The following is a 27459-nucleotide window of genomic DNA, read 5'->3' as shown; positions in this document are numbered from 1 at the left end:
TGACTGTGACCTGTGACATTTGAGACTGGCGTGGGCGTGGGCGTGACCGCGGGCGGTTATCATTAAAAAAAAAAAAAAAAAACCAAAAAAAAAAAAAAAAACAAAAAAAAAAAAATTTACGCTCACGCTGCTGCCAGTGCTCCATTGCAAACGATTTCCGATTCTGTTGCCTTTGTTATTATTATTATTATTATCGCTATAATTACTAATATCATTAGTATGATATTGCTGAGCTCCATATCCATATGTGCTGCCCAGCTGCACTCGTCGCTGCGGTCATTCAGATATTGGCCGCCTGGCGGAGACGACGCTTTAAAAAGTCCTGCCGATCCGCGGCCGTTTCCAGTTCGCGCCACTCATGCCAATAGATCTGCAGACGGACACGGTACAAAGTAGTTGAAAATAGTTTAGCATTCGATATGTTGATGGGAAGCAACTGCCCTGACGCGTATATACGTACACAATTTTTTTGTATGACAATAAAAATGATTCAAGACAAGTCAAACGCTTGAAAATAAATTAAATAATTGAATTTAATGTATTCTACTGCAACTAGAAAAACAAGTATTATTATTTGCCTAACCCATCCAGTTGCCAATTTAAACCCTTTGTTTGGATCGATGTCGAATTTCGTTTGTTTCTTTGAATTTTGAAAACATTTTCCTACACATCTTTCCTATGGTAGTGCTACGATTCTGACGCAGTAAGTCTAAGTCTTGCCGATCCTACAAACTCAAAGCTGAACCAAAGCGCTTTTAAACAAATAAATATATGTACATGCATAAATGAAGTTTTGAGAGTTGGTCTGCATCAGGAACTGATGCACCGACCGATTTTTTGTGATTTGCATTTCGAGCATGAAAATGAAATAGATTCTGATAAAGCATTGTGTGCCACTTACCACGACAGGCTTGTGTCCCAGCTGCTGCAGTTGTCGCAGCTTCATGGCAAACTGTCCCGTGTAACGATCCTTTGCGCGTATGACATTATTCCAGCCGGCGACCGTAATGATCAGCGTGTCCATGTGTGTTGCTGCCCTGGCGCCGAGCAGATGCTGCCGCGTAAGCAGAACACCGCTGTAGTCCTCCGGACAGCTGGCATCTAGGGATACAGCGCATCGCTGTTGTCGATCGTAGCATACAATTAGATCGCAGCGATCGTAGTGGGGCAGTATATGCTTCAGACTGACTGTGGTGCGCAGCAGACTGCCCACAGCATCGCGAATCTCCAGGAGAATGCGATCTGTGCTGTTGAGCTTGTATTGGATTTTCGCTCGATCCGGTATATACTGTGTATACAATTTGCCCATCTGTTGACGTTGCCGCTCGGTGAGCCGTGGCCCTACGTAGCCAGAGCCCAGCAGCTGAGCAAAGCTGTCCAGATGGAAGTATTCGCGGCCGGGCAGGCCGCTTCGATAGGCATGGCGCAGGAAGCGCGGCTCGAGGGCAACGCTCAGCTGTTCGACATCGTAAATGCCGCGCATGCTGAGAAACTGCAGGCAGTTGGAGTAGCAGCGAGGATAGCGCACTATCTCATCGATGCGGCCGCGCAGCATGTCCGGCAAACGCTTCACCAGGCGCTGCTCGACGCCGCTGGCGGTGTTCAGATTGAACAGTGCTATGACCAGACAAATGCGCTCCAGATCCTTGAGTCGTGTTGCATCAAGTTCGCGCTCGAAGCGCAACAGAATGCGTTCGACAAGTTCATCATTGCAGGTCTGCAGTTCGCAGCCAAGCAGCGCCATGTGCAGGCAGGACATCAACGAGACGCGCTCCACCTGCGGCTGCAGCGCCACCAGAAGTTTACCCAGTGCTTCCACCTGCGGCAACTTGCTGCTGTAGCGCAACACCTTGAGCAGTGCGACCAGTGTAATGTCCTCGACGCTGTCCAGCTGCGCCTGCAGGCGCGTGTAGAGCTGCTGCAACAGCTCGGGATTGCGTATGGGCGTCTGTGTTTTGAAGAAGCCCATGGCCATGATGCCCAGCTCCTGAAGCGTCATTTGGTCTACGCACTGCGCCAGATTTTGTTCAAAGTCAAACATCTCGAACACCGGGCGACGCAGCAGGTTGCACAGAAACATGGACTGCACCAGCTGAGCTGGCGGCATTTTTCGTATCTTGCGACCAAGCTTGCGCAGAGCTTGCCACACAAATTCACCAATCCGCGCCAGACCCAACTGGTACCAGCCATCGCTGACCAGCAGCAATTGTGCGCTGGACCAGCGCTCGATGCGGCGACAACACTCAATGTCCAAGGTATTCCACAGCTCCATGTAATTGGCCACCTTCGTGGAAGCCGGCGTCGGCAGCTGTTGCAGGCCGCGCAGCACACCCAGCAGCTGCTCGTCGCTAAATTTATGTAGCTCGTCGCACAAGGCGCCTATGAAATCTGTAAAACGCTCCTCGCTGATCTGGGTGCCCGTGTGCGCGCAATGCTGTATCAGCGCCAGCAAATCTGCGTACAATTCATCCGGTTGCGCATTCCTTTTAGGCACAAGCACATGCTGGGGCGCGGCAAAATCAGCTGTACCTGTTTGTGGGCTATCACTGGAGCGTACAAGCTGATACGGTTTCAAGGATTCCGAGAGAATACTGTGTGCGTACTGATTCTCATAATCGACAAAAACTTTCGCGGGCAGCGCTGGCAAGGTGCGTATATGACGATGCAACAACAGGCGGGCCGGACTCCGTGCCATGACCAAGCCACGCAGCATGCATCTCGTTGTTGTTGATATCATTTCAGCTGCAGTTTAACTCATAAATTCAGTAGTTTAAATACTTCGGCGTTATGTCAGGACAGCAACCAAAACCAACGCGCAACGAAGACATCAGCTGTTATCGGAGTTGCCATACAATCAACCATGTGGCCTTAGGTGGCAATACTCTCATCTCTGATACCGATTTTATCGATATTTTCGCGATGCTTTTCGAACATTTCCTAATGTACTCATTAATTATCCTATTAAATTTGCAACTGTCATTAATTTGCTATAATCAATAATTAACGCTGTAACATTTATAATTATAACTTGAAACGTCAAACATAAAGTGTATTAATGGCTATCAACCTTAAATATGACGAAAGTCGACAGATATCTTAAAAAGATTTCCCCAATTGGAATACATTCAACTTACCAAGCTACCAGAAAATTAAGAAACATAATTTAATTGTTAATAATTGAACAAGTTAATTTCAGTATCTTAAGCCGTAAAAAGTTAGACGCACCAAATTGTAAAGATATTTTCTTTTGAAGCAAACTCACTATTGTTGCTTTTAATCCATTTTTTATTTTCTAAAACTATATATAAAAGTTTTTTAGTTCTTTGTTTTATTGACGTATACGTAATACGCCGTTATACATCATTTTAATAGCTGACCATGAATAATATTATTGTTATGAGTTCATGCTTTCCATGGAAACCGGTTTTTCTTTGATAATTTCTTGTTTGAATTTTTCTGTTCGACAAATAAGTACAAATGACGTATACGCCAGATAAGCCCAATTGTCGAATTCAGGCAATGTTAACATTTGTATATTCCAATTAGACAATTAATCTAAATCTAAACCATGAAGAAATAAACAAAAATTATGATGAAAGTAATAAAATACAAATTGATATAATTTATACAAATAAAAACTACTTGTAAATAATGAAAAATATTTTATAATATACATTTTCATTTGACATAAGCTTTAACGTATTTTATTCAAAATTGCGTAGAAATGTTAATGATGATGATGATGATGATGATTTGTGGGCAACTTTCTCAGTGCTCGTATTTTTCCATTTGCATAACAATTAAATGTTTTGTTTTGAAAAAAAATATTGAATGAAACTCAATATAATAAAAAATACTCTAGAAATGATTCCAATTCGGCTATGCAAAGGAATGCGTCCAATTAGAATGCACGTGCTTTCAAACCAGAAATGTCGCAGCCTCAAACGAGACCCCATTGATGCTTCTAAAGTTTCGATATCGAATTCGTAACCAAAGACACTTTCATCTTGAACTTTCGTTTAACAAAATGCATGGCAACAAATGCTGGCGGCTAGAAAAAATCATTTCAATAATAATGAAAACAAAAGTTTAAAAACAAACGAAGAAAAAATAAAAACAAAATAACGAACCAAAAAAAAAATCAACCGCTAGCTGCGCGCAAACGAGATCGTGGGCCAGAGGCAAAGCCAAAGACGCACGCATTTAAGATGTGAGTGGGGGGGGGGGGGGGGGGGGGGGGTATCAGATATTTGGTAGAGGCGGACGATTACGAAAATATGCTGCCCCAACTCCCCGCGCCGCTGTGCTCGAAACGACAGCGACAGTTTACAGTTGCTGCTCAATACCCTAACCTATTATGAAGTGCGCATTTGAGGGTTATGTTGGCATCGAAAGCACAGAAAGTTGAGCACAATTTGTCATAATATTTCTAATGTGCGCAAATGTCAAATTAATCATTTGCCTTGGCCAATTGTATTGCCAAAATCGAACGGGCAAACAAAAAGTGTTAAGACTTGATATTTTGATGTGGCATTTGCCACAATGCAGGGTAACACAAGGTCGACCCGCCGAAGTTTTTATCAATTTTCCCGTTTGAGCTGCGCAGTCGCCGATGCTATATAAATTTTGACAAAAGAAAGACTTCGGTTTAAACCAATTTTGGCAATGCGCGCGGCCATTAAGTGACAGCGCGAGATCAGAGCAGTAGCAGCACCAGAAATCGAGATCGAGCCAAGCAAACGACACCGACAGCTGATACCCAGGCGCAGTCGTGGATACCGTGATGCCACCGAAGGTGTTTCCAGCTTTGCGGCTGGCGCTGTTGCTGCCGGCGATGGCGGCGATGGCGTCGGCCTTTGGCAACGAATATGTGCACATCAAGGTGCATGTGCCCAAGGATCAGGCGCCGAGCATTGCCATCGATGCGGAGCAGCCGACGCAGCACAAGGTCATCCATCACTATCACCATCATGCGGCGCCGCATCTGAGATTGCGCGCACGCCCACCATCAAAGCCCAAGACCAGCCCGCTGCTGGAGAGCGTCATCTTGTCCGATCTTGACAAGCCGCTGCACATGAGCGAGCATGCGGACTATCTGAACCATGCAAAGGAGCTGGCCGAGCAGCTCAGCGAAACATATGTGATTAAGAAGCCGCCGCCGCCGCCGCCGCCGCCGCTGCCGCCAAAGAAGAAAGTGAACACCTACACGATCATCGAGGAGAAGCACCGGCCGCACAGTTACGAGTACGAGTCGCGGCCAGAGCACGGACACGTGGACACGTATCGGTTGCAGCATCATCATCACAAGCACCAGCATCATCAGTACGCCGAGGACGACACTGATGACGATGTGGGCTATCACTATCCCGGCCCAGTGCACCAGCATCGCCATAAAGGCTCCGCCACATTGTACCATGGCGGCGGCTATGCGGAGCCAGCGCCGGTGGAGGAGCCCATGGATTTGGATCTGGGCTATGGCTATTCGCCGCCCGCCTATGCACACGGCCGACCGCCTGCCCATACGCTGGAGGCGCCCGAAGAGTCATCTCTGGACAGCCCGCATCCATATGACTTTGGCAGCAGAAGCGCCACCAGCAGCAGCAGCACCAGCAGCAGCAGCTTCCGGCCATCCCAGCAGCTGAGCACACAGCCAGATGCCTACGAAGACGAGATTGATTCGTATGCCGCGCCGATCCAGTCCCGTCGTCGTCGTCCCGGCCCCGTCGACTGGCCCAGCCAACGCGGATATATTAGCGCTGCCGCCGAGGATAGCTATAATGCCGGACACGGCAGCGCCGGGTATCAGTATAGCGGGCCCTATCTGTAGTCGTAATACTTTATATCTTGCTTTAAGGTCTATTTATTGGATTTAGCTTTTTTTTTCCATAGTCTAAGTCGATTAAAACTGAAAGCTCCGCAAAATCAGAAAGTCTTTCTATACCCTGTACACGAAGTGTAAGGTGTATATTGATTTGTGCAGTTCGTGCTGGCAGGGAGCAGTTCACCAACCATGAGTTCCTCTAAGGATCAAAGCAATATTTATAGTCGGGTTGCACGCCTGCGACTCCTCACGTAGCCCCACACTCTCTCCTAGCATCGGTCTTCATTGTTGCCATTATTGCTGGAACATCATCGCAGTCTGATCTTTGAATTGGAATAACATAGATATGTGTGCCGATCCCTGTGTGCACCTTGATGTGCCTATACCATGTACTCTGCTAGGATTCGGGATCGGGTAACACGATAACTGTGTACTTCCCTCTTTAGAGGGAATTTTCACCCTTGCAGTGAAATCACCGCATTCTCGGTGGAAAATGAGGGGAATCTCTCGCTTTTTTTTTTAAAACTGATGCACAAAGCCTTTAGAAATACGCATCAATTTGAGCCAGATCGATTCTGTGTGGACTAACAGCCCGTCTCGCGCAAAGCCGGGTAATACGCGATAGAAACTATAAAAATACCTGTGCACATAAATAAACAATGCTGCAGTCGCATTCACTTTAGCGGAATCGATGCTCATCAACAAAGTGCAGTCAAGCACGAGGTCATTTTGCCCACACGTTCCGTGGAAGATGGACAACTGCGATAGGCGGCCGAGTTCTGTGGGTCGCCATTGAGCTCAGACAACGATGGGCTACCATATTGACAGGGTGCTGCGGCTTCATCTGCGCTTCTATCAGCTGCTCGGTCTGCACGGGCTGCCTCTGCCGGGCGATGCGCATCCAAGCCGTAAGGCTTGGCTATTGCAATTTTGGGCCGGCTGCCTGCTGACAGGATTTAGTACAATTGCATTTGTGTGCCTGACCAGCGACGATGACTATCTCTACCACGATGACGCCTTTAGCTGTTTCAATGATGGCATGAAATACGGATTTGCCGAAATGGCCGTACTCAGTATCTACGGCGAGACACTGCCCGGACAACGATACCATCTGGCGCGCTTCTGGCAACTGTATGGTGCACGAACGCCGCCAGCTGGCACGCTGCGACAGCAACTGGTGCAGCATCGACGCTACCTGATCCAGTTGTATGGCCTAGTATTTTTGGAGCTGGTGCTGTTGTGCCTGTTCGTTTCCGTACAGGATATTTCGCATCATATTCTGCTCTTTTGGAGCACCTTTCAGCCGTTTGTGTTTCTGGTGCATTTGCGCAACACGCAATTTTTGCTGCACCTGGAGCTGTTGCGGCAACAGCTGGTGCAATTGGAATGCGAGCTGGGGCTGCTCGTTGAGTACTCGAGCTTTGCCAGCGTTGCAGCCAGTTTTGCTGGATTCGAAGACTACCTAAGGCGGCGTGTGCGCGAGAAGCAGCTTATGTACGAGCGCATCTACGAGCTGTGCATCAGCTTTAGCAGAGCCTTCAGCTATTCCGTGCTGACCGTGCTGCTCATGATCTATATACGCATCACAGTCGATTGTTATTTCCTGTACTACACCATCTACATGAGCATCGACAATATTGGTAAGTTGTTCAACTCTCTCCCTCTCTGTGTCGCTCGGTCTATCCCTTGCTCTGTCTTATTCGCGCATACTTGAGGCTTCACAGACTATTATATGCTGATGCCCGCCGTCATGCAGATACCCGCCTTCCTCTACGCCTCACAGAGCTGCATGCAAATGGTGCCCCGGATCGCCTACCAGCTGCATAATATTTTGACCACCTCCTCAGCACTTTCTCTTCAGGTGCGCAACCCGTCCTGGTATTGAAGCTTGCATCTCAATTGTGTCATTTGCTCTAACAGATCCAAAACTTTTCGCTACAAATTCTACACGAACCGGTGCGCATTGATTGTCTGGGCATAATTGTATTGGACAATCATCTGCTGACACGGGTAAGTGGAACACCAGCAGAAGCTAGCTAGCTAGTATAACTAATCTCAACCACTTAAGATTGCGTGCGCCGTTTGCACTTATATCATCTTTACCGTACAACTGATGCCCAAGTTGAGTGGATCCTCAATATAGAGTAGGGTGATTAAAGGATTACAGGAGTTGAGTCCAATGTACGTTATATTAAAGCTTTATCTATGTATCGTATAATCAATAAAATTATTTCATTAATGCCTTAAAACGAGTCGGTTAAGCATCGATCTGATTGTTGGCTATGTGGGGGAGTGTGGGATTGCGCGAAGCAACGTTTTTTTTTTTTTTTTTTTATTTACACGTGCGTTTAGGTTGGACGGGATCTTCTTTCTCTTTTTTAAATCGAGGAGCGGGGCGGACTACTAACTAAACATCATTCAACCCATCCCAACCAAATACCCGTTTTGCAACAGCTGGCGGGAGTCGGAATTCGTCTTGCTTACAGTACGATTGCAGTTAAGTGCGTATCTTATACATATATGTATATATAAATACCAATATATCATATATATATATATATAAATCCTAATCATATATATGCATGTATGTGTATGTGTATATCTGTGTAGCGCTACTAAGCGATCTAATCGTATTCATGACTTGATTCCCGTTTCGCAATCAAATTCTCGCGCTCATCATCGTTGCCCTCGATAATGGTGATGGTATTGGAATGGGCCGAGCGATTTAGCGGCTTAACGCGATGCACCGACGCGGTGAGGCCAGATTCGGTGACAACCTCCACCTCGTCGTCTTCATCGTCATCGGGCACTGTGAAGTATGGATGCGATGAGACTGGGCGGAACTTGTAGCCCGTGAGCACAAAGAACACGTATGTGGCCATTTCGCGGAACATCTCGTCCAGCCAGGCATATTGAAAGACGACCGTCATCTGTAGTAAGTCCACAATGATGCGCGTAAAGTAAATGTAGCAGACGATCATAATATAAAACTGGCGGAAAAGCTTCAGCTTGCGAAGATTAATTGCCGCCTTTCCATCTGTCGCGGACGCCTCGTGCAGATGGCGTATGGACCAGACAATTGGAAACAATATAGCGCCACAGCATAGCAGATCCACAAAGAAGAATATGTTATGCCAGGTGCGGAACTCGGCATCGCTTTGATCCGATTCATCCGTTATTATTTGCGCCACATTAGCCAGAACCTAAGCACAGATTAAAAACATTATATAAATCGAATGCATTCAGAGCGCAACACAATTGCTTGCCAACCTGCAGCGGAATGACAATCATGAAGATCTTCTTGTCCTTGTCCGAGAGTATATGCTTGATAAATGTCCAGCCGGTGCCAATGAGCACAATAGTTATGAAAAGCACGGCACCCTTCAGTAGATGTGCTATGTAGTAGAGTATCGCCCAGGTTTCCACATGCTCGCCACGTTTCTCAATGAAATGATAATTGATCGAATGGAACATAAGAGACAGCGACTTTAGGAAAACGAGTACGGCCATAAGGTAATGTATCTTGTAGACCGTATGCCTGTAAAACAATTTAACAGTATTAATACTATGAAGTCTGTTTGTCCAATGCGCACCCACTTGCTCTTCTTCAGGATGAACACCCAGAATAATCCGGACAAAAAGAATAGCAGACTCATCATAAAGTATAAGGCCGGCAACGGCATTTCACCCGCCGACAAGTAGTTGCCATTGTTGTTTTCCTCAATGTCCACCTAAAAGAAATTAGTTATTCATTTTGAATGGGCCTGTCAGAAACTGAACTTACATTGAAAGACAGCATCTTGGGATTAACATAGTTGGGACAGGCGTGAAAGTATAAATTGTACAATCCCTCATCGTGCTGCGTGGCCACAAACATTGAAAACGTAAAGCTGTAGTAGTTGGTGCCCTCGACGGTTTGCTTGATGAGCGGCAGCGTGAAATTTTTGCACAGCTCTTCCTGCGATTGCCTGAAGGAGTTGACTTCATAAAAGTTAGACCCAGAGCCCCGAGAACTGTCCACCGGAAGCGCTGGTTCCAGTTCGGCATCATCGAGCTTCTTGTTGTTGTTGCTGCTGCTAGACGGGGCAGATGATGCGGCAACAACTGCAGCAGCGTCGCCAATAGCTTTGGCACCGGCCTCAACTTCTGCTTCGTTGCTGACGCTGAGCACACCACTCGCCTTGGCGGCATCAAGGCCAGCTGGTGGAGCTGCTACAACTGATGGAGCACTTGCATTGTCCACTTTTGGTTGTACAGGTACCTGTTTGGATTCCTCAAGCACTGCAGACTCTTTCGGCTCCATTACGGCAGGTTCTACCTTTGGCGCTGCGCTTATTTTGCCAGGCACAATGGGCGACGACAACTTCGCCTGTTCGCCATTCAGCTTAGCTTCAGCTGCATCCAGCTCTGGTTGCATAGGTTCCTCAACCGAATGATCATCCATGTCGAGTACTTCGTCCGAATCAACGGGCATCAAATCGCGACGGCGGCGCTGCTGCATAAACAGCGCCGTGTCGCTGACCTTTGCGACATGCGAGTTGCGCTTACGACGATACATAACATCCTTGTAGATATGCTTGTTTGCCCATTCCGGTGAGCATTGTACACGTACTCTGGCGAAAAAAGAAACAGCTATTAATAGGCGCCCACTCAACAGTCGCTGGGTAGCAGCTTACTTTAGCTCCTTCAGATCCAGCACAAAAAACAGAATTGGTCCACTTTTTTGGTTGGACGGCGGCTCCTCTAGTATGCACTTATTTTGATGCGAGTCCAAGTACGGATTAAGCTGATCAATGGTCGTCTTGTCCAACGACAGCCCAAACTGCAATCACCAACATAACATATAAATACTTATTACCATCATGCGAAAAGCAAGCAATTCCATTATGCCCACCAAATCGGTCGACTGCTCATCGTCAACAGTTAGCTGACTCAGCTGCACGTCCAAATGTCCGTTTGTGTAGAAGCCAAAGGTACTCAGCGCAATATACGGGCGCATATCATTCTGGAAGAACACAAAGCCATCTCTATATATACAATAACTGCACATAAGAGTATGTGTGCATGTGCACATGCATAGGGTGGCCCGCAAAGGGATCGGAATCATCTGATGCGATGCCGGCTGCAATTACTTACGCGAACTTCCAGGTGATGTTTGCGCGAGTAAACGGCATTTGGTGCAATGAGCAGTGCTGCGATTATTGTAACAAATATTGATTTAATATTTAATATGTGCGCTGGCGTTGGCGCACGCATTTTTCTTGCTCTTGTTTATTTCGCCTGTGCCCCTGTCGAATGTGTGGCACTTTTTTTAGCATGTATCGAAATCGATATGGATATGTCAACGCAGTTGGAAACTAATGTGACTACGATTTTAATTAATTAAAGTTCGATTTGCTGCGCTTGCGTTGCTGTTGCTGTTGCTGTTGCAAATACAATTATTCACACCTAAACGATATTTTTGCTTCGTGTTTGTCGTCTTGTTGCACGCAATAAAATTTCTAGTTAGTACATTTAGTGCTGCTAGCGATGGGTACAAAATAGATATCGATTAATCGATTTTACTTTTGGAGGGCCATTTTGTCCAAATTCAAATTTGAATTTATCCAATACGATGTATCGTTTATTAATTGTAGAAATTTTCTCAAAGTAAACCTAACATTTCAAATTCAAATGAAAATTTTCAACGGAATACACGATTATGAAATTGTAGGTCTTGCAAGAGTTGTTCATATGAGAAGCCTTTAGTAATCATAATTAATCAGAATCAAGCAAAAATGGCAAATCCAATTAGACAAACAGGTAGAAGACGGGCCTGAAAAGGTGTGTAATTAGCCGCAAGCACTTCATACATATCTAGCCCACAAATAAGAACTGTTCATATTGAAGTATAATGCATAGATGTATTTAATTTGTGTTTAATTTAAAAAGGCTACGCGAAAGAGACAACACACATAAAAGCGTAATAATTGCGATAATTCAGTTAAATATATGTTTGTTACTTTATTCCATATAACCAATGTGGGGCTCCGTTGAGGTTGTGGCAAGCTCACGGCGCGAGTGCAGGCCATGCTCACGGATTCGCGGCTTGAACTCGCCAACACCCAGCGTTATGGTTCCTGGTGGCTTCTTGCCACGAAATGTGGCTGCCTCAAATGAGGGCGGGGGCGTCAGTTTAGACGACTTTTTCGATTTGACGGCCTTATCCGCAGCATTGCCCTTGGCATCGAGCCAGGCCAGTTTGGTGGACGTATCATTGACTTCCAGCGGCTTGACCTGCGTTACCAATGCCATGGAATTTTGCTTCCTCTGATAGTACATCACCTCAAAGGCCAGCGTGATCATGGCCAGAATGAGGCCAAGCAGTGTGGCTATGAATACGCCGCCCAAGCTCTCCAGGGTAATGCCCTCCTGATCCTCGGAAAGGGGACAGTTGCGTACATTAGATAGATTCCAGTATTTCGCCTTGAGCTGCTCAAAGAAACGATCCTTCTGTAGCTCCAAAATCGCATAGCTTAGCTCATCCTGCCACCAAATGCAGAAACAAAAGTATTATCAACAACAACATTAAAAACAAAACAAAAAATTGAAAGCAAAAACAATCATACGCACCCCCAAATGGCTACCCTGTTGCACGGCAACGGCATAGGGTTGCTCGGCGAATACTTCGCCCACCTCCGTTAGATTGCAGTTCCTGGTCACCTCGTACTTGATTTCCGCGGAGTCGTGTATGAACGCATAGTCCGCATTTCCATGCGCATCCACTTTTTCAAAACCTTCGGTCGCATTCTGGACTGGCTTCGAGCTATTGATGGCCAGGAGTATGTGCCCAAACTGTTCCTTAATGGGATAGTCCCAGATGCGGAACTTGCGAAAGTCACGAGATGCATTCAGTGCCAGCTCTTTCCACAGCCGATATAGCGTATCTTCGGCGAATTTCATGTTCATGAAATAGTGATGCGTGTCCGAATCCTTGACGACAGTGTAATTAATGCGTGATTGTCGCGCCAGCTGCTCCAGCGACTGCACCGGCGTCTGCATGCGCTCGACCGTAAGAAACGCAGCCAAGTTTGCCGTAAACGTGGCCAGCATGAGCACCACAAATAGCCAGTAGGCGGCAACCAGCAGGCGTCCGGATATCGCCTTGGGCGCCTCGCCGCCACCTTGCGGCGTGAACGAGGTCAGGGCAAACCAGAAGCTTTCGCGTAGCGTAAACTCCCGACACTCGTACGGATAGGCATCGCGATTGTTGCGCGAACTGTACGGCGAATACTTGTCCATGAACCAGATCATCAGTGCCGTGCCCACCAGGGCGGCCACAATGCTTAGCCATACCTCCAGGCGCAGCACCGTCATGAACTTGAAGAGCGAGGTGCGTCGCATCGGCTTGCGCATAACTATCGAGATGCCAGTCTGCTCGTAGTAGGGCGGCAAGAAGTCAACCACTTCCTCGCGCTCCGAGTACATCTTGAGTGCAGCGATGGCAAAGTCTGTCTCGCCGCTGACCAGGTCACCAATGACGCCATCCCATTCGCCCAGCTCGTTGCGCTCGCCCATGTGTCCCTGCTTGGGCGCCACAATTTCGTAGCCAAAGTTTAGCTTCTCTGCCAGCCGTTCCATAAAATCGATGCAATAGCCCTCCCAGATGGGATCACCGTTTCTGGTACGCAGCAGTTCGCCGGTGTCCGGATTGCGGCGATAATAGCTCCAGGGCAGGCTCTCGGCGGTGCCAATACGAAAGAAGCGCCGACTTGGGCTAATTGTCTCGTTGAGCAGTCGCAGCTCGCCAGCTCCCCAAACGGCCAGGTCCGTCTTGGCCTCATGTTCGCTGGAATAGTAGCCAATCGAAATATTCGCCACAAAGCTCAAATTGGGCACGGGCTCCTCTTCGGCCAACGGTGCCAGCGTCTCGCTGCTCGGCACATAGCCCACAAAATTGCTCCAGTGCACATTCTCCAACCAAAGGCTGTTGGCGGCCTCAGCACTGTTTGCCTCGGCGCTGGCATTGCAATCCAGGTAAACTGGCTGCGGAAACGATTCGCTGATCTGCGCTGCATAGCTGAGACTGCGCAGCACATCCAGCAACAGGCCGCGGTGTAGCTGAAAAGATTTCTCAGCTTTACACAAGATCCAATATATAATAAGGATAATGTAACAGTGTAACTGGCAGAAGGCGGCATCTCTGATCGCTCGCCTAGCTGCTGCGTCCGTCTCGGGAACATTAACAGCTGCCCTTGGAGTCAAGGGTTGTTAAGACAGCTTTGCTATTACAGACACAGTTCGGTTGACCCAGTCAGAGCTCGGGCTTACCGTAAAACCGCTTCCGCAGTAAAGATCTCGCATCTGCATGGAACGGCAAATGGCGCGTGCGTTCAGTGTAAATCGTGTCGCAAGCTCCACCTGTCGCCTGTACTTAAAAACGCGATCTCTGGTGTCCAGAAAGATAAAGTGCCATTCGGTGGGTCGTTTGAATAGTTTGCCCAGATCCACCTGCAACGATACACAGCAAACTGTGAGGCAACTGGAAATGGTGCTCGGCTACTCGGCTACTTACGCGCTCGAAGAGACCGTTCATGGCGGCGCCACGGGCGAACATTGCATAATAGGTGGGCGGAGGACGCAACGAAGTGATGCGCGTGACAAAATCCTCGGACTGCGTATCGCTGGCATCCAGGATGAGAGCGCGAAAGGGATAGCCAGCCATTAGCTGTTTCATGGCCTCCATTGTGTCGCGAGCATTTTGAAAGATCATGGCCACATTGTTTGCACGCTTCTGACGCATAAAATCGCCAAACATGTCCAGAAAGGGACGCATGACACGCTCCAGACGCACATACGCAATGCCATGCATGCGCGCCAGCTCGTAGCCCTCTGACCAGCGGCTATAGCTAAGATCCACGATCACGGAGCTGCCCATGCTGCTCAGAATCTCACAAACTGTGCGGGGCCTCACAAGATAGTATTTGGCTAGTTTTTGGCAAATGCCGTCTACTTACATCTGTCCATGTCCTGCTGCCCGTCGTTGCGCGTCAGCTGCACCACCGTATCGATAATGGTCACATCCAGCTGCAGTGCATCCAGTTCCTTTAGCACAATCGCAATGTCCGCTTCAAACTCTGATCGCTGCACTGGCTCAATCCAAAAGGCTGGCAATCGATGAAAGCGCCGTTAATTGCATTGAATTCCGCACGATCTACCAACTGGCAAGCACACTTACTTATCCTAAGCTCCCCAGCGCTGGCCAGGCTTTGGTTTAGGCCTATGCCAATGCCCAGGCACAGAGCCCAGAGCCCAAAAATGTCCAACCTAACCATACTGGCCATCAGCTGCAAGTGCTCAGACTGCGTCATTGTCCATGCCAATTGACATGTCCACGTTCCACTTTCCATGTCCCTCATATAATTGCGCTTAATTTGTGCCCAGCGATTGGACGTCCGTCAAGGCATTATGCATTTTAAAGCAGCTCCTAGTCGATTCGAAAATCGCATTAAATTTGAATACTGTCACCGATGGATGGACCCCACCAGCACCTGCTCACGGGGCGTATTATGCAAGTCACAAATTGTAATTCGCAGCCGACTTGCCAATACCCTGTATCTATGGCATATTACACGATCCCGAGTTTTTCTAATTCTTCAGTTTTGTGGACAGCTGGAAAAGTAATACCTATATACTTGATCAAGCCAACTCTTCAAAGGTCTACAATCGAAAGCTACCTAAGGTCGAACTAGCAAGCGCGCAGTCGCCGGCTCAACTCATGCATAAATTATTACATTGTTGGCAAAAAAGACAGCAAAATTGTATATTTATATTTAAAAAAAAAAACAGAAGAAGTTTTTAATGCATCGAAACGTAAGCATTTGCTGCTGTGCAATTTGTGTGTGGGAAAGGCAACATGTGCAATTGGAGCAGTAATCATTTTCCTAGCTAACGATCGACCCGTTGAATAAGAATTAAATATATTATGCGAGTATTTAAATATATTATGAGTTCTTTAGTATTGGGCTTCGTGGAGGTAGCCTTGCTTTAAATATTGCCCATGCAATTTGGCCCATAAATACTTGTTGTCGTATAAAGTCCTATTCCGGATCAAATGGTATCCGATCCGAAATTTCAATATCGAAAGTCTCTAACATAAAAACAATCAATCGATGTTGCTGAAGCGCCAACTCCACATTTTTTCCGATTTTGCGCAAACAACACACTGCTCAACAAATTTCCGATTCCCAACTAATGGCTTTGGCAGTTAGTTGATCACCTGTCCAGGTGCCAGTTTTAAATATATGTATTACTATTTAAACTATACAGCATTCAGTTTTCTGGCTGGAATTAAGGATGTGAAGCCATAAAAACATAGCAAACGGGGCTTGGTTTTCAATATACAAATACACGATCTTCAAATATGTATTAAATGCATTATTTATAGAATGTCTCGCTTTGATGAATCTGTAAATATATATTCGCCCGATGGGCATTTGTTGCAAGTGGAATACGCTCAAGAGGCGGTGCGCAAAGGTTCCACAGTGGTAAGTGCACAATTTTGCAGCATATATTCCATATTCTAGACCAGTATCAGCCGAGTCGATATGGCCAGCAATATGCCGGCAAGGGTATTTCATATTCTTGGCTCTGTGTTTCTTTTTTTTTCGGTCAGGTGGGACTTCGCACCAAGGAATGCGTTGTGCTGGGCGTGGAGAAGAGAGCCATTGATTCCCTACAGATCGAGCGTACGTCGCGTAAGATTAAGAAAATAGATCAACATATGGCAATGACATTTGCGGGTCTTACGGCCGATGCTCGCGTATTGGTGAGTCGCGCCCAGGTCGAGGCCCAGAGCCACCGCTTGAACTTTGATCGGCCCGCATCTGTGGAGTATATAACACGGTGGGTGCTTCACCAAGCTGAGTCACGGCTGCTCCTCACAACTTACGCATTCACAGATATCTGGCCAGACTGAAACAGACGTATACGCAGAGTGTGGCACGACGTCCGTTTGGCGTCTCCTGTCTGATAGGCGGCTTCGATGAAGATGGCAGGCCGCGTCTATTCCAGACCGATCCCTCGGGCATCTACTACGAATGGTCGGCCAATACGACGGGCCGCCTCGGGCAAACGGTGAACGAGTACCTGGAGAAGAACACAGCTGCCATTTCCAGGGCCCCAGACGCGGCCTCGGCCATGAAGCATGTGGTGCGTGCCTTGTTCACGGCCACATCGCTAGATGCCAGCTTCTATGAACTGGCTGTGCTCAGATACCGGCAGCCAATCGAGATGGTCAAACCGGAAACGTTGGAATATCTGCTGGGAGTCATTAAGCAGGAGGCCGTGGAGGAAGCGCTTAAGCAAAGGCGCCGTAACGCGCTTTGATGTCCATAGAATTTCGTTAATATATATTTCGTCTGGCTAACCGGGTACACTTGCATACCGATTGTTTTTTGTGTTACAAATTTTGGATATTAAAATTTCGAATATATTTGTGTATAGCCACGTGCTTATCATCTAAAACGTGTATATCCCCTAGAGTTACCAAATGTGCCAGCTTGATTTCTCATTATCTAAAAGATCCCATATATATAGATCCTACACATACAGATACTATATATATATAGATACTTTATATAGATCCTACATATATAGGTATTCTATATACAGAGCCTATATAGATAGATTATAAATATACAGACACTATATACAATACAATATATATAGATCCTATATATATAGATACTATTTATACGGAGCCTAAATAACTTAGTATATAAACTACTTTAAATTGATCTATTTAGTAACTCGGACTCGGTTACAGTCGATGTACATTGAATAAAAGTAGACAAGCGTGATTTGTTTTTAATTTATTTATAATACAAGAAAATGTTTCCTTATTCGCCTGCAATGTTAAATATTGCCAAATGCATGGGCAACATTTAAAGCGAGGCTATATTTACAAAAAAAAAATAATAATAATAATATATTTAAATATCAGAGCTGCTTAACTAGTATAGCTGATAATTTATTAACCTTAAGCTTTAACCAACATACGTACCGCATAATACGTGATTACTACATACATCTAGTTAATTATTAATCAAGATCGTTTACATTTTTCTGAGTTCTAACGCAAATGAATAGATGTAAACAAAAAATTATATTTATATATGCAAGTGTATAAGGAAAACGAATGGGGTTTTCTAATAATTCCACGTAGAAACTTATGTTACTCATGTGCCATGCAAATGCGAGAGTATCGATTCAATATCCTCGATCTGGACGCCGGCATCGTGCCCCTCCATTTGCTGCTCCTCGCTAGTGTTTCCCTTTAACGGTGTATTGCTGCGTTTGGAATTGGAAAGATAATAGAAAAAGTTTGATTAATGCTGTGATAAAACAGAGAAACCTTACGGCCAAAGCAAACGATGAGTCCTTTGGGACACACTTGCCGTCTCGCTTTATCCAATAATACGAAATTACAGTGAAATATTTCTCCTAGAGAAAAGCTATGAAAAACTGGGCATCATGGAATAACAAATAACAAAAAATTGACCTGCACTAAGCTGGTAGAGTAAGTCGGTTTCATCCTACTCTATTCTTAATTCATATATAATTTCGATTTGTGGGTGCAAACTATAAACTGCGTTTTTCTAGCAGCTAAAAATAACAGAGTAAATAATTTATAACGCAGCTATTATACTTGACATGAACCAAAACAGAGTGGGGTATTGTATACATATCCGGTATCGATTATCGATTAGATATATAGTTGGCTGTTGAGGTTATTCTTAAACTTACATGGAGGCCACTTCCGAATCGTTATCATCGCGCTCTTCACTCTGTGCGTTTCTGGCCAGTGGCGTTGATGCCGCCATGGGCTTTGCTTGGGCCACTGCCTGGTCCTGGCTGGTGCCGCTGGTGAAGCGTATGATCCGCTTTTTGGGTATGTTGCGTATGCTGGTGGCATTCGCATTGTCCTCTGTGCTGGGCAGCGCCTGGTGGAGCAGCTGTGGACTCGTAATGCGCACAGTGTGCATTTCGCTGTCCACCATGATGCGCATTTGAAAATTTTTAAAGTAGGCGGGTGGCTGGCGGGGCACAGGATGGGCCGGCTTGCTGCCGCTGTCGGCAAAAGCGAAACAGAATGTGTTGGCCACATGACTGGCGCTTCTGCACATGTCCAATTCGTACTCGCCGCTGGCAACTGGGGCCGGCGACTGTGACTGCGGCGGCAGCTGTTCCGGCGATAGCTGCGTTGTTTGCGCCTCGGCCAGCGTGGCCAATGTAGGAGCTGCAGTCTCTATGCGCGCCTCTGCACGCTTCTTGGCCGGCTTCTTGGTTACCTTGGCACTGGTCGATGCCTTGGCTGGTTTGGTTGCCTCGCTGCTGCCCGGCTGTGGCTCTTCAGGCGCGGGCGCTGCAGGTAAGAGAATATTTAGTCGCCTTTGCCAAATGTGAATCAGCTACTTACTCTTATTGTCAATGAGACGCGAGGAGCGTCGCATGCTGCAGCGCGACGGCTCCGTATTGGGCGGCTTCTTGGGTCGGCCACGTCGCTGGCCGGTGCTTGTGGAAGGTGCCGGCTTAGCCGCGATTTGAACTGTGGCACGTGCAGTCTTTGGCTGCTGTTGCTGCTGTTTCTTGGCGCTTAGATTCAGTGCAAATAGCAGCGCAGGATCCAGATTGCTGCTGGACGGCTCTTGCGGCTCCGAGATGGCTTTAACTGGTTCACTGGAGGCTGGCTTGGCCTTGACTGTTTTACCGGGTGCTGATTCCTTCTTAACTGACTCAGTTGTTGTCGCTGAAACTGTTGCTTTTTTCTCTGGCTTCTCTGTTTGTGATTCCTTTTTGGGCGATTTATTCGCATGGATTGGATTGGGATTCGTCAGCTTGGCTGTATCGCGCATGGCTGTCAGCTTCTTGCTCGGTTTCTTGGTGCGCCCCTTTGGCGCCGTCAGCTGTTTAACCTTCGCCTTGACGCGTTCACGCACCATGGCTAGATTCAACATACACTGCTCGATGGATTTAACTTGCTGGCTGACCTCGTTAGCGGTCTTGGGAGTCAGCGTGGTCTTCTTGACGGCTGGCACAACAGCTGGCGGAGCAGGCGGGGCCATTTCCCCACTGGTGTCCGCATCCGCAGCGGCAGCGCCAGTTGCAGCAGCATCTTTACTGGGCGTCAGCCAATTGCGTAACGGATAACGCACCTCACCATCCTGGCTAACTAGCTGCGCTGGCTCACTATCAATTGCCAGGGGTGGCACATTAAGTGAGCCAGCGGCAGCAGCTGCTTTTGCCCATTCCTCATCCTCGGTGCTGCTGATATCAGAGAGATTTTCCAATTCCAACAGCTTCATGGTGCTCACAGGCATCACTGCGTTGTTCACCTGAGTGGTGTGTGCTGATCCGGCGGATGTGTTGCTGCTGCTATGGCTGCAGCTGCCGCTGCTGGATGAGCTGGAGCTGCTTGAGGAGGTTGAGCTGCCACTGGAGCTGCTGCTGGAGTGATCCACGACCGCATCGGGCAGACCGCCCACCAGCTTATAGTGTGGCGTCTCTAACAACTGCAGCTCCGCATTGCCAGACAGGGCTACAGCGTCGGCGCTGTCCACTGCCTCGCTGCCGAAGGAGCGGACGCGACGCAACACCATGGGCTCGACGGGCACCCGCTCAGCGTATAACTCAATGCAGGTGGTGCTCTGTTTGACTATCTGCTCAACGTGATCCCTTGTCGGCGTTGGCTGTAGTGCGCACTGCGCATTTGTGTCGGTATGTTCGGCCTCATCTGGACGGTAATAGGAACTGCCAGAGGAGTAGTCCGTTTTGGCCCCGCTGCTGTGTGGCGTGCTCAGCGCATGGCCAAAGGGTGTGGTCAGGCGCATGCCTGGCGTAATTGCGGTCAACATGGGCGTGTCTAATATGCTCTTTGTATCGCTGCCAAACAGAAACGACGCTGATGGCAGCAATTTTGCGTAGGGCGTATTCAATGTCGGCATTAGTGCTGGCCCGGGTGTTGGCGGCACATCGTCCGCTTCCGACAACGTCACCTTGAACGGCGTCTCTAGAAGAGCTTCTATATTGCTCATGCGATCCGCTGGCTTATCTTTGGTTTCCGTCTTGACGGGCGCTGGCTCAGGCTGTTGCATCTGCTGCTGGACCAGCTCCCGCTGCTGCTGCTGCTGTTCTGGCTGCACATGCTCCTGCTCAGGCTTTATAATTTCCTTAGTTGCCTCGTCCTCGTCCTTGAGCTTCTCCGACTCCCTGGATACATTGTGTTTCTTGGACTCTTTCAGCTTCTGGCTGACAGCCTTTGGCTTTTTTGATGCTTTTTGCGGCGTTGTTATCTTTATAATAAAATCACCCTCGCCGCTGCTCATCTGCTGCTGCTTCAGCTTTTGTTTCTTCTTCTTCGTGCTGAGCGGCGGTGACCTCAGTTTCTTTTGTTTTGGCGCTAGAGGCGTCGCTGGCGCCAGTGTTTTCTTTTTCCTGGAAACAGGCCGATTGCGCCGCACTTTGTTCTGGAACACGTCCAAGCGCTTGGCATTGATTTCACGTAAACGCTGCTCCAAATCAGTGCTGGAGCTATTCATCTGACGCTGCCAGGCGGCCAGCAAATCCTCTTTCTCGCTGCTCACCTTGGGCTTTTCTGCGGGCACAACTGCCTCCTCTGTTAGCGACGTTTGATTCTCCTTGCTGTCATCCAATGAGACTGATGCACTCTTCTCCGCTTCCTGTTGCTTGTTGCCGCTTTCAGCGTTACCCTTGTCCTGTGCTTGCGCATCCGGAATGATGCGTTTGGAGGCTGCTTTGGCCGCTGTTCGACGCTTTTGCTTGCGCTTGGGCGTCGCCACCATAGACGGCGCCACAGCTGCCACTGGGGTAGCCGACTTGGCCGTCTGTTTTGATTGCTTAGATCCAGCGACTGCCTTGATCACCGTCTGATTGCTGCTCTCCTCCATGGCAAAGAGTGGCGGCACGCAGCCGTTACTCTCATTGCCGCTGACATCGGCAGATGCGGCTAATGCAGCCGCTGCTGCTGATGTTGTTACTGCAGCAGCTAAAGATGAAGCCGTGACTGCAGCTGCTGGAACGCAGGAACTGCTGCCGAAATTTGGCAGAATCTCGATATTCTTTATAATCACTGGCTTCTCCGGCTGTAAGTCTGTTTGTTGCTCCGGCTCTTTGGACTGTTTTTCTTTGAGTGTCCTTAGCTCCGCCCGCCGTTGCGTCTGCTGTGAATGCGTCTGCTGCTTTTGTTGGAGACGGCGGGTGGATAGAGGCGTGCTCTGGCTATGTGTTACCCCCTTGGGCGAGAAATTGAGCGTGCGCACGTGTGAGGTGCGCTTGCGGGGCGTGGATAGACTACGAAAGGCCTTCACATTCACAATGCCCGACGTGGAGGGGGTAACGCGCTCCAGCACCAGACGCGATGAGTCCAGCGAAGCAGGCACAGCACTGGCGTTCAACACTTTGCTGGCAGAGCGTTCGACCAGCACCGTACTCGCAGTCGCTGGCTTTGGCTGCTCCGCAATAAGCTGAGCCGGTGGCTCCACCGAAGGCGACTCCACTGGCGTCGGCGGCTGCTTCACGGCGCTGTTTATGATTATCGAATTGGGCGGCAGCTGATTGGCGGTAACTGTAATTGGCTCCGGCAGCGGTATTTCAATGTGCGAGACATCCGTGTTGGCAAACGCATCAGAGCGCAGCTGCTGCGCCAGCCACTCGTTGTTCACCAGAAACGGCAAGTGCGAGATCAGACCCTCATTGGATAGAAACATGGGAAATGTTAGCTGGCCATTAATGGCATCCACGCACACCTGATTGCCGGCAACGGCTGCGACACCGGCAACTGCATCAGCATCCGATAGAGCTGAACCGCCGTCGGCGTAATTAATGAGATTCTCACTGCCAAAGCTCAGATTAGACGATGGCTGCTGCTGCTTCTGCGCGCTCTCGTTCGAGTTAAGCACTATGAGCTTAGATATACTGAAATTGGGATCAATTAGAGTGCCAATTGAATTGTTCGCATTGAGCTGTATGATGGCATTGCCATTGTTGCCATTCACCACATTAACTTCTCCGTTGGCGTTAACAGCCGCCGCCGAATTCGCGGCGGAGACCGCTGCGCGAATTATAAGCGGCGTCTGTGGTGGTGCTGGCTCCGTTTCTGCTGCTACTGGCGCTTCAAGTGTTGCTGACATGGGCTCCTCCGATTGCGCCTCCATGCTAACCACCTCCTGAATAATGCGATCAAACGATGGATCTTTCTCGGTTGCCTCCAGTATATTCCTGACCAGACCGTCTAGCACCGCCTCCGAGTTCACCGACTCTGCCGTAGGGGCATGCACCGTCAGCGACTGCAGCGCCACATTGATATTGGTCAGCAGCTTGGCCTGAAATTCGCCATTGGTCATGATGGCGTTCGTTAATGCCTGTAAATAAACAGATACTTGCGTGATTACCAGCACAACTGATTATCAATACAAAACATTTCGAATAGAAATCATACCATTGTGCAATTTACTACACAAAGATCTAGTCTCATGCTAGTTCTTATACATTTGTAATGTTCAGCCAATTAGTTCAATTAGGCACGATCGAATAACTGTATCGTATGGCTAACGTAGACCGATTGGTCAACAATAACTTTCATACAAAAATCGCATGCTTACCGGCATAGTCTGCGGCATTGGCATCACTCGTTCTGTCCCGTCACTGGTGCTCGTACGAGGGGTAGAATTGTTTTTGGGGCCATGTTCATCAAAATGCAGCGCATCGTCCGTATGGTCGCTAGTGAAATCGGTGCCAGTGCTGCTGTCCAGCGAATCTTTTTCCTCTGTATGATCGCTGACGTTACGAGAGCTCCGTCCGACACTGCAGTACAAGTGCGGATCCAGCAGACGCCGACGCTTGCGGGCAGCATGTTTCGTTGGCGATGGTGAAACCGAGTTCGCGTGTTCCTCATCCCTGGCGAAACAATCATTAAATAAATTGTTGGAAAAACGTGCCCGGGGCAATGGTATATAACTTACATGCGTCGTCTCTTGCGCTGCTTGTTTGAGCTCGCATTTTGCATACTGGCGCTGTCTTTGCTGCTGGTGAATGTTGACTTTTCCACCCTTAGCAGCTCACCTACACGCTCGGACAGCTTGAGCTGCTGCAGGCGCTGGCGCGCGTCGTTTGGCAATTTCTGCACCGCCGTGGCCACTGAAAATGGAAATTAGTTTAGTGGCGTCTGGATCACTGTGGCTAGGGCTGCTTACCCATGGTCGTGATTTTGACGTGTTCGCGTATGATCTCTTCCAGGCCCTCATTGAGAAAGTTGTGCGGCTGCAGGCCCTGCCGTAAAGCAACAAACTCCTGGTGTAGATGCGGCGATGTGCGGCACAGTGTTAACGCCGCCCGTTTTAGATTGTTATTTATGAAATATCCTGCAAATGCAGACATTGAAAGGCATTAAAGGCACCGAACGACATGGGACTACCAGACTCACCCAAAATTAGACGCGCGATGTCAGAATGCAGCACAATTGATTCCATTTTTCTTGATTAATGAATACCTTATTTAGTTGTTTGTCCAATTAAAGTTGCTGCTACGATTATCGCACATGTTAACAAAACAAACAAAAAAAAAAAAGAAAACAAAAAACAAAATGCTTGTTTGCGTTGCTTTGCTTTTTGCTGCCGCTTCTTGTTGTCTGTTGCTAGTTTTTCGTCTTCGCCGATCCCAATTTCGATGCCGATAATGTTGATGTACTTTGCTGGGTACTGCTTCGTCGCCTTGTGTCCACTCTTTCACGCTCTACTAAATTGCATTGTTGTTTGCATATTAACTAAGCTTGATCGGGTATTTATATATAACGCGGTATATTTTTATTTTTATTTGGCAATTATCGTCGCGCACTGTACAACATACCTAAACAATAGCATCTGTTTACCGCCAAAATGTTAAGCTGCAGAGCTGCAACATATTATATCGATTATTAATTTACAACTATCGATACGGGAGCCAGCATTTATATAGTTTTATGGATCGAACATAACATAGCCATGATATTATTTTGCTTAAATACATAAAAAACTACATTATCATAAGTCAGATTATGCAAAAAACTTAAAAGTTACCTACATCTTGATTTATTATGAAGAATTACCAAATTCTATGGCAAGTTACGTTAAACGATATAGGGGCTTACTATCAATCAGCCTATCGATGTATGCACCGCCTACGAATTGAATAATTAATCGATCTGGCAACGCTCTTATTATGTTTAACTCTACTTAAAGGGAATTTAATTAGAACAAATGGCTGCTAAAGCAGTTGTCTCCGAAAAAAATGATGGACAAGAGTCCGACAAACCTAAATCTACTGATGCGGAATTTAATCAGCCAGAAACGGCTGCCGCCATCATAGAAGTCGGAACGGCTCCGCCGCCGGCAAAAAGTGATAGAGGTGGAGGACGTAAGCGTAAGCGCCACCTTTTTAATGCAATTCGAACTCAAATGGAGTTTTACTTTGGTGACGCGAATCTCAGCAAGGATCGCTTTCTGCGTCGCTATGTGGAGCAGGATCCATGTAAGAGAATATTTATACAAACATCTTTTTTAACTAGTATATCTACTGTTGTTACTGTTTTTAGACGTCCCGCTAGACATATTTCTAACATTCAACAAAATCAAGACGCTCACACAAGATGTGCAGCAAATATCCACGTCGCTGTCTAATTCGCAGATGCTTGAATTGGACGAGACTGGTCTAAAAGTGCGTCGCAAGACTGCACTGCCAGAGCATAGGGACGTCAACGATAAGACCCTATACGTGGAGGCGCTGCCGTCGACTGCAACACACGACTGGCTCAAAGAGGTCTTCAGTCGGTATGGCCCGGTCACGTACGTGTCGCTGCCACATTACCCGGGCACGCGAAAGATTAAGGAATTTGCGTTCATCGAATTTGAGAAGAGCAGTTCCGTGGAGAAGGCACTTAAAGCATTTGCTCAGGTCCAGGGTGTTCTATCGGTGGAGCACACAGAACCTGGCGACTTGGCCAGCATACGATCGTTTCAGCAGCAACAACAGCTTAAGGCAAACAGTGGCGTGGACGGGCAAGATGGTACAACAGAAACAAACGCTGGAGCCAAACAGACAAAAAAGCGCGAAGGCGATAAAGAGGGTGTCCAGGAGGCCGTGATAACCAAGCGGGCTAAACTTGAACCGCCGCAGGAGCAAAGTGAAACATCTGCCGCCGAGAGTACCGACGCAGATGAAGACAACACGCAGCCAAGTGACAGTGAAAATAACAATGAGGATAAGGAGGTTTCCAGAAAGCAAAAGCGTCGCCGAAAGCAAAAGAAGAAAATCGTCGCAGACAAGCTCAAGCCGAACATTGAACCCAGCGCCTTGGAGCTAAAGATACTACCCAAGAGCAGCTGGTGCAGCCTGCGCAACAAGTACCTTAATCTGCAGCGTCGCCTAATCAGCGAGGCCAAGAGCAAGCTCTGGCGCAACTCTCAGGCTCAGCATCCTTCGCACAAGTGCACATCCATGCAGCTGCAGTTGCAGGCGCAGCAACAGCAACTGGTCGAGTCAAAGGGCAGCTGTAACAGCGGCGCTAGCAGCGGTCATGAGGAAACTGAACCCCTCAGCGATGCCGGGGACGTGGCGGAAGTGCCAGTGCCACCCAAGCGTCGGAAACGCAACAAAAACGCTGGCGTACACAAAATGAATATGAATTTCTACGGCGCTGGCGGCAACGAGGCGGACGATACCAAACCGGCATTGAAGGCGGAAGATGCGGCACAGGAGCGCTCGCCGCTCTTCAAATACGAGCCCGGTTTGATTGTAGAGTGCGCGCTCCACGAGCCCTGCGTTAACGTGAAAGACTTTAAGGCAGACATGCGGCAGTACACGGACATTAAGTACGTAGACATCAAAGAGGGCGATCAGGTGGCGCATCTGCGCATGGCCACGCCTAGTGCCGCCGAGGAGCTGGCACGTCAACTCAGCTGCGCCGAAATGCAGTTCAAAGTACTGCGCGGCCAGCCAGAGACTCAATACTGGCGTAAAATCGAACAGGATCGCGAGGCCAAACTCTCCAAAAAGGTACGTGTGCAACAGAAACGCGGGCGCGAAAAAGTTGCCAAGCTTTTGGCCAAGCACATTAAGTTTGACGATGCAGATGATGAGGTGATCAATGACCCGGCCTCCAGCATCAGCATCCCATCCGATATCTAATGTACAAAGAACTGAAAAAACCTATGTATGTTTGTATGCATATAAATTAAAAGAAATATATGTACATTATAAAATTAAAGCAAATGCAGCAGCTGAATGCTTGTCGATTCAAAGTTTTCCCAATTATGTACAAGACAGATGCTTAAAACATCCAATTTTCCAAGGGCCATACGACATAGAAATTATTTTCTGAGCGCGTTTTTCGATGTCGCAATAGTCTGATCCAACTCCATTACTTAACTCCACGCCGGGACACGGGTGATGGTTGAAATGTGTCACTGTGCAAGGACACGGAATCTATATTTGCATAAAGTTGGACAGGAATGCAGTTGCGACATTTTCGCTATCCCGCAGAACTCGCTGAGGGGCTAAGCAAATGTCCGGTAACGGCTCAGACTAAAGCTGGGACTATCTAGCCA

At 47.8% G+C, this 27459-nt stretch overlaps 9 protein-coding genes across 9 annotated transcripts in view; 5 read left to right on the top strand and 4 right to left on the bottom strand.

The window, feature by feature from the left end:
- Positions 1 to 532, top strand: part of LOC6631668 (mitochondrial ornithine transporter 1) — a 3819-nt gene extending 3287 nt beyond the window's left edge. Inside the window, exon 4 of the mRNA XM_002055374.4 lies at positions 1 to 532. This exon is cut by the window's left edge and continues 289 nt beyond it. Within this exon, the coding sequence (XP_002055410.1) occupies positions 1 to 3 (3 nt within the window). The 3' untranslated portion in view covers positions 4 to 532.
- Positions 162 to 2842, bottom strand: LOC6631669 (FAST kinase domain-containing protein 5, mitochondrial). The gene is made up of 2 exons (XM_002055375.4): positions 902 to 2842; positions 162 to 370 (listed from the first exon to the last, which is right to left on the bottom strand). Exons 1-2 carry the CDS (start codon positions 2735 to 2737, stop codon positions 281 to 283), a joined length of 1926 nt encoding a protein of 641 aa, XP_002055411.1. The 5' UTR covers positions 2738 to 2842; the 3' UTR covers positions 162 to 280.
- Positions 2843 to 4255: 1413 nt separating this feature from the next.
- LOC6631670 (uncharacterized) lies at positions 4256 to 5910 on the top strand. The gene has a single exon (XM_002055376.3). The coding sequence runs from the start codon at positions 4784 to 4786 to the stop codon at positions 5825 to 5827; it is 1044 nt and encodes a 347-aa protein (XP_002055412.1). The 5' UTR covers positions 4256 to 4783; the 3' UTR covers positions 5828 to 5910.
- A 633-nt stretch (positions 5911 to 6543) lies between these two features.
- Positions 6544 to 8002, top strand: Gr8a (Gustatory receptor 8a). Its single transcript, XM_002055377.3, has 4 exons — positions 6544 to 7461; positions 7546 to 7682; positions 7742 to 7831; positions 7890 to 8002. The coding sequence occupies exons 1-4, from the start codon at positions 6630 to 6632 to the stop codon at positions 7962 to 7964; spliced, it is 1134 nt and encodes a 377-aa protein (XP_002055413.1). The 5' UTR covers positions 6544 to 6629; the 3' UTR covers positions 7965 to 8002.
- A 92-nt stretch (positions 8003 to 8094) lies between these two features.
- Positions 8095 to 11336, bottom strand: LOC6631672 (protein GPR107). Its single transcript, XM_002055378.4, has 7 exons — positions 10958 to 11336; positions 10716 to 10826; positions 10498 to 10643; positions 9606 to 10434; positions 9419 to 9552; positions 9092 to 9359; positions 8095 to 9024 (listed from the first exon to the last, which is right to left on the bottom strand). The coding sequence occupies exons 1-7, from the start codon at positions 11075 to 11077 to the stop codon at positions 8446 to 8448; spliced, it is 2187 nt and encodes a 728-aa protein (XP_002055414.1). The 5' UTR covers positions 11078 to 11336; the 3' UTR covers positions 8095 to 8445.
- A 367-nt stretch (positions 11337 to 11703) lies between these two features.
- On the bottom strand, positions 11704 to 15219 carry Ir8a (Ionotropic receptor 8a). The gene is made up of 6 exons (XM_002055379.3): positions 15039 to 15219; positions 14818 to 14967; positions 14376 to 14758; positions 14132 to 14311; positions 12434 to 13921; positions 11704 to 12346 (listed from the first exon to the last, which is right to left on the bottom strand). Exons 1-6 carry the CDS (start codon positions 15217 to 15219, stop codon positions 11825 to 11827), a joined length of 2904 nt encoding a protein of 967 aa, XP_002055415.3. The 3' UTR covers positions 11704 to 11824.
- A 950-nt stretch (positions 15220 to 16169) lies between these two features.
- LOC6631407 (proteasome subunit alpha type-7-1B) lies at positions 16170 to 17317 on the top strand. Its single transcript, XM_002055380.4, has 3 exons — positions 16170 to 16347; positions 16476 to 16705; positions 16762 to 17317. The coding sequence occupies exons 1-3, from the start codon at positions 16249 to 16251 to the stop codon at positions 17186 to 17188; spliced, it is 756 nt and encodes a 251-aa protein (XP_002055416.1). The 5' UTR covers positions 16170 to 16248; the 3' UTR covers positions 17189 to 17317.
- Positions 17318 to 17658: 341 nt separating this feature from the next.
- On the bottom strand, positions 17659 to 24748 carry mxc (multi sex combs). Its single transcript, XM_002055381.4, has 7 exons — positions 24303 to 24748; positions 24073 to 24240; positions 23842 to 24016; positions 23482 to 23776; positions 19281 to 23241; positions 18608 to 19226; positions 17659 to 18151 (listed from the first exon to the last, which is right to left on the bottom strand). Exons 1-7 carry the CDS (start codon positions 24346 to 24348, stop codon positions 18040 to 18042), a joined length of 5376 nt encoding a protein of 1791 aa, XP_002055417.1. The 5' UTR covers positions 24349 to 24748; the 3' UTR covers positions 17659 to 18039.
- Positions 24749 to 25062: 314 nt separating this feature from the next.
- Larp7 (La related protein 7) lies at positions 25063 to 27147 on the top strand. Its single transcript, XM_002055382.4, has 2 exons — positions 25063 to 25384; positions 25449 to 27147. Exons 1-2 carry the CDS (start codon positions 25114 to 25116, stop codon positions 27038 to 27040), a joined length of 1863 nt encoding a protein of 620 aa, XP_002055418.1. The 5' UTR covers positions 25063 to 25113; the 3' UTR covers positions 27041 to 27147.
- The last annotated feature ends 312 nt before the right edge of the window (positions 27148 to 27459 follow it).

Source organism: Drosophila virilis, chromosome X (genome assembly GCF_030788295.1).
Source record: "Drosophila virilis strain 15010-1051.87 chromosome X, Dvir_AGI_RSII-ME, whole genome shotgun sequence".
NCBI classification, from domain to species: Eukaryota; Metazoa; Arthropoda; class Insecta; order Diptera; family Drosophilidae; genus Drosophila; species Drosophila virilis.
This window is presented reverse-complemented; position numbering and strand designations above follow the sequence as displayed.